The 11,053-nt window shown below is 41.1% G+C and overlaps 1 protein-coding gene across 1 annotated transcript in view; it reads right to left on the reverse strand.

Annotated features, from left to right (window-relative positions):
* Positions 1 to 571: 571 nt before the first annotated feature.
* Positions 572 to 11,053, reverse strand: part of LOC102014046 (cytochrome c oxidase subunit 6C) — an 11,049-nt gene continuing 567 nt past the window's right edge. The window contains exons 2-4 of the mRNA XM_005381859.2: positions 10,610 to 10,736; positions 5,533 to 5,661; positions 572 to 695 (exon numbers count right to left, since the gene is read on the reverse strand). Of these exons, the coding sequence (XP_005381916.1) occupies positions 5,548 to 5,661; positions 10,610 to 10,723 (228 nt within the window). The 5' untranslated portion in view covers positions 10,724 to 10,736 and the 3' untranslated portion in view covers positions 572 to 695; positions 5,533 to 5,547. The remainder of the gene's footprint in view (positions 696 to 5,532; positions 5,662 to 10,609; positions 10,737 to 11,053) is intronic.

Raw genomic sequence — 11,053 nt, forward strand, 5'->3', positions numbered from 1 at the left:
AGAACTTCCATAATGGCTTTGCAAAGTGCCAACGATGGGATAAGTGTGTCTGAAGCAAAGGGGAGTATTCTGAAGGGAGCAAAGTGTCTTTTACACTAACACACATTCACAGCCCAGCGTGGTGGTGCACACCTGCAATCCCAGCACTCAGGAGGCCAAGGCAGGAGGATCACCAAGAGTTCGAGGCCAGCCGGGGGTACACAGTGAGCGCAAGGTCAGCCTGAACTACATACTGAGACCTTGTTTTTTAAAAACAAAACAAAGAAAATGTATCCACTGCATATTTTGATCACTCCCTGTATATATCAGTTCTTTAATAATGCAATTTTAAGTATTTCTCAGTAATTCATTTTGATTTTCATCTATGAAACTCAGGCACAGAATTTATTGAAAGGACCATCTCTGTCCCTCCTACGGACTCCTGGAGCTCCCTTCAAAGCCAAGACCTAGGAGGACCTTAGTTGGAAATAGTTTGCTACCTTCTTATAAAGTTCACAAAGTTAAAATCTTCAGTCAATTATAATACTTTTTAAGAGATTTAAATTACCAGTAAGAATAACTGCACAAAACATTTACTGTTCACACAAGTGTTTATTTGTCATGAGGGACTAAGTATTCCTTAGCCCACATATGATGTTTCACAATTCAGGAACACTGTCACTGACAAATGTCTATGGAACTCAATCCATAGAAACCTGTGGAAAGAAAGACAAGGACTAAGTTAATGATAAACATTCTCAGAACTGACCATCTCTAAGATCAACTGATGCCTGTTCTTATGAGTGGAGCCTATGTTCTGATCACTCTAGCCCCCAGAAGTCCAGTTCAGGAAACCTGGACTGTAGGTTCCCTTTCCTCCAAACTGCCCAACCACTCTCACAGACGCTTCTCTTTTGAGTGTGCCACACCTTAGCTCTTGTTTTTTGCTTTAACAAAGTCAGCATTTTTCTTTCTCAAGTCTCTATAATGCTTATATAATGTCCCTAAAACACTGAAAAAAATTCAATTTTCCAACCATTAAAAATAAATTCTAAGGGCTGGGGATATAGCTCAGCAGCATAGCGCCTGCCTGGCAAGTGCAAGGTCGTGAGTTTGATTCACGGTGTACACACACACACAAAAATAAATTCTATTTCTCAACTAGAATTGTAAAATACTGTGAGAACCACCACTGTTAAGCATTATAAACTATTAGTTCCTTAAATCACCTTTACTTTTCCATCTTTTTCTGTGCAATTAATAGGTCACTCATGTAAAGACATTCTTAATTTTCTAAAAATTTATGTCATTTTACAAATATCATTAATAATGGACACAACATCCCATGGTATGAAAAAAATTCAATTTTCCAATCATTGAAAATAAGTTCTATTTCTCTACTAGAATTGTAAAATACTACGAATACTTGAGCACACACATCTTATCTTCATTTCAGTATTTCCTGAAGACTGACAAAACACAATGCTACAGAATGAAATCTATTACACAAAACTCCTTCGTAGTCTTAATTACCTTTGAATTATTTAGAAAACTGATCTAAGTCCCGTACAACAGGCTTTTTCCCTACCCTAGATCTTGAGAGATACATATACAATTTTTTTTTTAGCACACCTGACATGCTCATTCAGGAACATGGCGCCTGAACAGCAGCTTTACGTTCTCCATGTCAGATCAAAATGATAGATATTCTTTAACGATTTAAATTGTTCCCTCTTTTTTGCTGAGCTTAAATTAAATACATGTCTAGGACTACAAAATATGAACAGTCTCATTAAGTATTTGGTAATTTCCTTTCTGTTCTGTGGATGACCTTTCATCAGGACACCAGTCAGTCCTTTTCTAGATGCAGAACCTTAATTCATACTGTCCGAGACAAGGACCTCATGGATGACAGTCTAGGCCAGGATGTATGAAAAGAGCTAGGAAGTCAATCACAGACAACCACCTGAGAAAGCATAAAAGGAATCCAAAAAACTTCTCCCAAAACATTGTTTTGTTTTCTTTTGTTTGTCTTTTTGAGACAGGGTCTCACTATGCAGTTCAGGCAGGCCTTGAGCTCACTTTGTAGCCCAGGCTGATCTCCAACTTGCAACAACCCTCCTGCCTCAGCCTCCTGAGTGCTGGGATTACAGGTGTGTGCCACCATGCCCGGCTTTATTCTGGTTTTTAAAGGGTTATTCTTAGAAAATAATTTTTCATATTGCTGATCTAGCAATTAGCAAAACTGAGAAATGATTCTGAACATAAATAGTAACTTTAAACAAATGTAAGCAATAAACAGTAGACTTCAAACCTTCAGACCAATCCCCCCACAGTCTTCCCAGAAACAATGAAGGAACAATATATGGACCAAAGTAGTTCTGCAAGAATTGTAAAACCCAGTTAAACCACAGCAACCAAGGAACGCTTAGCCAAGAAAACTGTTGGAAAGGTGGGAAATTTAGGGCAGTGGTGGCAAACCTACAGCACACATGCCGAACTGGCTGTTTGTACCAATGAAAGCTCTAAGAGGTTTACCACCACTGTTTCAGGACTACCTACCCTACCCCGCTGCCGGAGAAAATGACCCAATCCCGGCCTTGCCCTCAGGATTGAAAAGTAGAGCTGGCTTACAGCATGCTGGCTTGTCTGAACCGCTCTGGGGACTGGTTTCTGTCTCACCTGACTTGGAGCACTGGCGGGAACAGTAGACAGTTTGAATACCAAGTTGGAAGCAGAAGCAAGCAGTGGGTGATGCCACAGCATGAGCACTAGGGGAAGGGGTCTGCGGAACTGCACGCACCTGGGGACAGTGGTTAAGGGCAGAAATACAGTGGACCCTGCAGCTCTAAGCAGCAGCAGCAGCAGGAAACTCAGGAAAGTTAAGGAAGGCTAAGAGCAACTGTGTATATATGCAGGGAAAGTGGAACAAAGTGTATATATAGTGCCAGGGAAAATGCATGCTGAGAGAGAACCCTGAGAGAGAACCCTGGCACAACCCCTTTGTGCCAGGCTAATTAATGAAAGTCTTCCATGCACAGAGCAAGTCTACACAGAAGTTATTTTTCCAAATGCCCACATTAACAGAAGATTATGAGGCAGATAAAGAAGGAAACAACGCCTATTCCTAGAACAAATCTCCACAAACCGAATGTAAAAACAAAGAGCAAACAAAAACTACACTGGCCTCTGATAAAAACTTAAAACTATCCACCAGGCACGGTGGTGCATGCCTGTAATCCCAGCACTCAGGAGGCTGAAGCAGGACAACTGCTCCAAATGAAAGTCAGCCTGGGCTACAAAGTAAGTTTAAGGCCAGCCTGAGCAATACAGCAAGACCCTGTCTCAAAAAAAAGAAAAAACTTAAAACTGTCCAAAATATGCTCAGTGAGCTAAGAGAGGACAAGTACACAAAACTGAGAAAACAAAAATGAATTGCTTTTTAATTTTATTGCACAGAAATTAAAAAGAACCAAGCCAATTCCAAAACTGTAAAGTTCAGTAATATAAATTGAAAAAACAGACTTGCTTGTGGGGAAGTGTCTCAAAAGCAGACTCTAATGGCAGAAGAAACCAGTTCCCAAACTTATAGATGGGTAACTGGTATGTATCTGTCTGAACAGTATGGAGAATAAACAATGTGAACAGAGCCTAAAGGACTTGTCAAACACCATCAAGTGCGCCAACATGTTATACAAAAATCTCAGAAAGGGAGAGAAAGCTTATTTGAAGAAATGATGGCTGAAAACTTCACAAAAAGTCTGAAAAATGGAACATAAATATAGCCAGGTCAACAGACTCCAGGTAAAATAGGCAAAGAGAATCTTGAAAGCAGCAAGAAAAATGTGATTCACTATGAAGGAGGCAGCCTCACCAGAACTCTTTCAGGCCAGAAGATTGATAGGATGATACATTTAAAGTCCTGAGGGAAAATATCCATTAACTAAAAATACTACATATATGGAAAAGCTACCCTTCAAAAATAACTAAAAGCTAGGTGTAGCGGCACATTCCTTAATTCCCACGACTGAGGCAGGAGGATCCCTACCTGTTCAAGGCCAGCCTTGTCTACACGTGAGTTTGAGGCCAGCCTGAACTACATAGCAAGATGCTGTCTCAAGGAAAAACAAAAGATAAAAATAAAAGAAAGACACCCCCTATTGAAAGAGATTACTAGCACACCTATACTGGAAGAAATTAATACTTAGCACACCTATACTTCAAAGATATTAATCAGACACGTGTTTATATTGCATTGTTTCTCTTGTATGTGAAACCAAAAGCATAAATAAGAACCAAAATGAATTACAGATATTGGGAAGTAGGGAGATAATGTTCAAATAGGAAGGGGAACCCTTAAAAGTGCAGTCAAATGATTTTCAATAAGGATGCCAAGACCATTCAGTGTGTGTCTGTATATTATACCATATACAAAATTTATCTGAAATGGATTAAAGACTGGGGATATAGTTCAGTGGTAGAGCACACGCTATACGTGCACTATCCCCAGCACCGCAAAAGTATAAAAAAATTGATCGAAGACATAAAATGGTAAAGCTACAAAACTCTTAGGAAAAAGCATAAGAAAGATTCACAACCTTGGATTTAGCAAGCATTTTAGGATTTGACATCAAAAGCATATGCAACAAAAATAAGTATAATGGATATCAAAATTTAAAACTTCTGCCAAGAACACTGTGAAAGGCAACCTATGAAACTAAAGAGAGTATCTGCAAATCAATCATCTGATGAGTCCATATCTAGAATATATAAGGAACTACAACTCAACAACAAAAATCCACCCTAATTCAAAAGCACTAACAGACTTTAATTAAAAAATAACTCCAACATATTCAGTAGGATATATACTGGATCTTAGCCAACAGGCTGATAAGCAATCTACAGGATATACAAATGGCCAGTAAGCAGACAAAATGATGTTCAATTACAAATCCATTAGGAAAATACAACCCAAAGCACTAAAAGATCTCATGCATTACAATGGCTACTATTAAAGGGGAAAAAAACAGTAGTGTTTGTGAACATATGGAGAACCTGGAACCCTTCCTTTGTTCTGCTGAGAGTATAAAATCGGGTAGCCATTATAAACAGTATGTAAGTATCTTTAAAAATAGAACTATCATATGCTTCAGCAATATGGCTTCTGAATACACACCTAAAAGAACTGAAACCAGGGCCTTGAAGAGACATTTATCTGTACACCTATGTTCATAGCAGCTGTTCGCAACTGTTAAAAGTGAAAGCAAGCCAAGTGTCTGTGGAGGACCACCTGGACGATTCTCCTTGAAAGAGCAATTATCTCCATTTTGGCTAAACCTGGCCATATTTCCATGTATCAATATGTACAGAATTGGCTAGGACTTTAATAGGTATATAGTATCAGTTCTGTAACATGAAGAGTTCTGAAAACTAGTTACACACTAATATGAATATACAGTAAATACAAAACTGTACAGTTAAAAATGGTTAACATAATACATTTTACATTTTAACATAGCTAAAAGCTTTTTCAAAGTCATTTCAAATAATTACCTTTTTATTCCTAAATCACTTTGCACTCTGAAAGATACCAGCCTTCCTCATTTCTTCAAAATCTTTCATGGAATCATAATTTTTGTAGAAATCTGCATATGCCTTCTTTCTTGGTTCAGCCACACCAAACTAAAACATAACAGACATTTTTTTTTAAGTTCCAAATTTAATATCTAAAGACAATATAAATTACAATATCCTTTTGTTCATCCTTTAATTTGAACCCTACAAAAGTAGAGTAAGTGACACAGATGCAAGGACAAGGAAACAGTTCACAGAAACTACACAGCAAGACAGCCCTCCTTGCCTAGGGACAGACTGTACCTTTCACCGGGTGGATTCTATGTGTATGGCTCATATGTGTTTGACGTGGCAAGAGCCAGGGGACGATACCCAAAAAATGACAAGGTGTCAGAAAACAGCCTTCCCTCCAAAAAAGCCTAAATCTCTCTCCAGCCAAGACATGCAAAAATATTCTGCTTCAATTAACCCAAGTCTGAGCCTGATTTGGTAACCAAGAAATCTCTCAAAGGCACAGAGAGCTTGTTTAGAGGTTCTAGCAGGAGAGCGGCTACTCAAATACCCTTGACCTGGGAACGGTCCTCTATCGGGGGTGGTCATCCTCTTCGATAAAGTGCACAGCTTTGGGAAGGACGCACATGGAGCACTGAGGGAGGAAGCGGACACCCGCCTAGCCAGCCAGATCAGTCGAATCAACCTGGTGATCAATGGGATGACACATGTTGTAGCCAGATCGCCCTCACATCCTAGGCACGGAAAACTTATTATCTGACAAGAGTAATTTGAGGTGATTCATTTAACATCTAAAAGCAGGCACTGACCCTCTTTACAAATAAAGAAATGGACCTAAAATAATAGCAACTTTGAGAGAGCAAGCCTTTAAATAGCTAACACTGCAACATGGGTGGGGGGCATCATTTTGTTTGGATTTTACTTGTGTTTTGCAATTTCTCCAAAGGGGAGGGATCAACAAAGAACAAATGAAGATCCTAAGAATGAAGAGAGCAATGTGGAGTTTAACTTAAAGTCTAGGAAGCACTAGCTGGAAGACAGCTGTAGCAGAATTCAAACCCATCTCTTGTCACATGCAAGTTTTACTCTGCACTAAACACTGCTTAGTGAGTTTCAATGGGTGAGTAATAATACAACCTTAAATCTCAACCTGCATATAAAAAAGAGTACAAATTCAAGTAGCAGTCCAAAGGTGTTAGAAAAATTCACAGAACTGCATTATTGCATGAAATAATGCAGTTAGGAGCCAGCTACCAGATCAGTTTTTGGGGGGTTTTTTTGGTACTAGGAATCAAACTCAGGACCTTGCGCTTGCCCGGCAGGTGCTTGTGCCACTGAGCTATATCCCCACCCCTGATATCTTACGAATTTACTTAAATATTTCTTCTTTATACTCTTATAATTTTGTTGTTATTGTTGTTGCTGGGAATCGAACTTAGAGCCTTGTGCTTGCTAGGCAGGCACTGTGCCACTAGCAACATCCCCGGCACACTACCAGATCAGTTCTACTGTTTCACTTCTATTCAAATTCCCAATTTCTTCTATTAACAGATCAAAAGGAACAAGCCTCGGTGCTGGTCTCTGAACTGAAGTCGGGTGGGCCCTATCAATATATGTGGCAGCTAATTTTTTTTTCTTTAAATAATTTTCTTGAGACAGAGTGTCATTATATAGTTTAGGCTAGCTTTTGTGATTATCGTGCATCAGTGTAGCTGGGGTAAGTGATAGTTGGTAATACATTATTTCCAACTTTGTCTGTGACAGTGCTCGGGTGCAAAACTAGAGTGAAGAACCTCACCAACGTGAACAGGAGGGCCTAAACAGAACAAAAAGGCAGTGGTAGGGTAAATTCTCTGTTAAACTGGAGCACACATCACCTCTTGTCCTCATGAGGCTCCTAGTCTCCCATCTCTGGGACTTAAACCAGCAGTGCCCTTGTCCCAGGTCTTTGCACTGCTACTGGGAGGTATACCATCAGCTGCCTGGTTCTCAGACCTTCAAACAAGACTGCATGACCTCAACAGCTTCTTGGATCTCCAAATTATAGATGCAATATAGTACAACTTCTAAGCTCTCCCTATATATGCAGGCAGGCGCGGGCACGCGCGTACACACACACACACACACAAACACTATGCAATGATGAGTATTTTGTTAGAAGAAAAATATCTAAACAATTATGGAACACAGGGCAAAAGTAACTGTTAGTAAACCTAAGAAATGAAAGCAAATTAATTATAACCTTACTTAAATTTTGTCTATTACACTTCAAATGAGAGATTTTTGTAAGTCTGGAAAATATGGACTTCAGGGAAGAAAAAAGGCAAATAAATTACCTATTTAGGTCCTCCAAGGACTGCTGCAAGTATGAGGCTAGCCTGGGCTACATAGTGAGTTCAAGACCAGCCTGGACTACATAGTGAGTCCCTGTCTCAGAAAACAAAATCAAGAAAAGGTCCTCCAAGTCATGAATAACAATCATAAAGTAACCCACATCCAGTATCTTACATGATGAGCCAATACCTGAAGATTTAAAACAAGCCTAACTTATGACAGTGATCAGTTAACCTAAAGGAAAACTCCACATTTGATGTAAATACTGTCCTTCTGTCTCTTAAACTTAACTCATCTTCATGAATGTAAGCTTATTACAGACTAACTTAATCAAGAATGATTTACTAGATTCTAACTGCCAGTAAAGAACACAGAAGTTGGCTGAAACTGAAAATAGGCCTAAACTTGGAATTTAAAGGGGAGAAATAACCCAAGTCTTCCAAAGCACTCATCACTAACCGGGTAGGGGAAACAAAGGAGAAGAACATCTACTAAGACAACCAAAGCTTACTACTAAATTACTAAGAATCCAGATTCTTACTGTTTTGGGAACCTTCCTCCTAATCAAACACTAATAAGCTAACTGTACACAAATACTTTACCTCATCACCAAACTTTTTTAAATTTTTCATCACAGTGGATAGACTGAGTCTGGCATGGACCCAGCTCTTTAACAAAAATTAAGGAAATACAATTTAATAGAAAATCCAACATGCCCAATGCCATAAAACAGCCTGGTACAAAATGCCTGAGAACCCAGAAGACCAGAACCAACCTCCTCTTCAGGTGGACTGGGTGTGCACTGCTCCAGAGAACATTTGAGCAGGCCTTGAAAAACAAACAGGAATTTGTCAGACAATGAAATAAAAGATGTTCCTCGCATGCTCATAAGCATGGGAAAAAGCAGATCTGGGTAACAGCAAACACTGTAGTGGTCAAGGACTGCTGAGCTAAACGTATTACCAATGCTGGGGATAACAATGGAAAGGAAGAAAGAGTGTATCAGAAAAGGTCTTAGAATCAAGGGTGAGTTTTAGTATTAGCTTTTGGAGTGTGTTTCAAGTCATCCATAACCCATCAGCAGGACATGAAATCAACACAGAAGTCTGCAGCTAAAACTTTGAAAAACAGAACAGAAAATATTAACAGCACCACATTATTTTGTGGCAAACTATTTCCGTTTTATGTACAGATATAACTATAAACTCTCTACACATATGTGTAAGTATGTTAACAATCACAATGCAAAAATGTAAGCCAGGCATGGTGGTACACAGCCTGTAAACGCAGCATGGAGGAGGCTGAGGCAAGAGGATTGCTGCAGAGTTCAAGGCCAGCCTGAACTACAGGAAGAAAACAAAAATAAAACAGATCCAATGGGAAAATGTATTTCTCAAGTAGGTCAAAAGTTTCAAAACCACTACACACTCAATAGTGGGTAACCCAGTAACATAAATACAGCTATTCTAGTAGTTACTACTTAAAGAGGCAAGAATCCACACAAGCTATAAAGGCCTAAAATTTCATAAGAACAATGACATCAGAGCAAAGGAAAGATCTCCCATATTTTCTCATCTACTCATCCTTTCTTCTATAAACATTTATTTCATGCCCATCAGACAGCAGGGACCTCAGGACAAAGCAACAGGGTTACTTTCTGTGCCTGCCTCTTTAAATGGTCCCAAAGCATGGGCCCACTTAATGCTTTTGTTTAGTGTTCCCCACTCCTCTGTGTTCTGTTTTGGTTTACAATCACACACACCTCTGCTGGCATCTGCCTGTGTTCAGGTGGGGCCTGTGCAAAGTGACAATGAGCTCAGCAGCTGAAAGAGCTGATAGCAGGTGGCTTGCTGGGGGGTGACTTGGAAGGGTGTATTCTTGTCCCGGCCTCTTCTCTCCACTCTTTGCTTCCTGGCTGCCACAGAATGAGCAGCTGTCCTCTGCTCAGGTCCTTTCACCATGCCTTTTCTGCCTTCAAGACAGCTATGAAGTGAAATCTCTAAAAACCATGACCCAAATAAACCTCTCCTTTAAACTGAATGTTGAGTATTTTGTTCCAGCAATGAAAGTAAGTAGTTCCATTTGTAGAGGTCTCAGTCCAGTGAGGTGGCTCCAAGCAGGATGCATGGTGGACACATGGTGAAGCGGCAGCTCACAGGATGGCAGGGAGGCAGAGAGATTAAGGAAGGGCCCTGCAGGAAGATAAAACCCTTCCAGGCCGTCCCCCCACACCCTCTCGGACCAGAGGCCACCTCTATGAAGGGGCTTTAAGAGGCGGTCTAGCTGCCGCGAGGGTGCACACCTGTAATCCCACCACTCGGGAGGCTGACGTAGGAGGATCGTTGTGAGTTCGAGGCCAGCCTGGGCTACATAGTAAGTTCATGGCGACCCTGAATTACATAGCGAGACTCTTGTCTCGAAAGGGAGGGAGGAATCTAGATAAATCAAAGCACTAAGTTCTCCCTAATTTTCAAAGGCTCAGATTCCACCTTCTCTTCATTTAAAAAAACAAAAAACAAAAAACCAGGCATGGCGGCTCATGCCTGTAATTCCAGAACTCAGGAGGCTGAGGCAGGAGGACTGCAAGTTCAAGGCCTGAACTACATAGCAAGACTCCTCTCAAAAAACTAAAATCAGTAAATAAAATAAAATACATTTAAAAACTAAAAACACACTTCACGATCTTAAAGTAAAAAACAAACACATGTACCTTATAGAGAGCCGCAACCCCCACGGAGACAAAGAATGCTCCAACAATGTGAATCCGCAGACGCCTGGCCAGAAGACCACGCATCTGAGGCTTGGCCAGCACGCTGGAACTCATGGTAGTCACTGTCCTGCACAGGTAAGGGAAGGAAAAGCAAAGCGGAACACCTTAGGACACAGTAAGCGAGCTGAAGCACTCCCTCCCAGGACAGCAGGGGATGACTCCACAATGCGCACGGCGCCGAGCGGCCCAGCCTTAACCTCCCCCGGGCGCTGAGCTACCCCCAGGTACACGCGGAAACGGTGCAGCCGGAGAGCGGCCGCTCTCCGCGGGCCGGCGCACGCGCACGCGCACGCACAGCCGTACCCTTACAGCCCCGGCCAGCCGCGAGGCCGAAGGCCCCCGCGCCCCCGGGGGCACGCCTACTCAGAGGGGCGCCCAGCGGCT

Source organism: Chinchilla lanigera, unplaced genomic scaffold, assembly GCF_000276665.1.
Source record: "Chinchilla lanigera isolate Chin_1 unplaced genomic scaffold, ChiLan1.0 scaffold00016, whole genome shotgun sequence".
In the NCBI taxonomy this organism is placed as follows: Eukaryota; Metazoa; Chordata; class Mammalia; order Rodentia; family Chinchillidae; genus Chinchilla; species Chinchilla lanigera.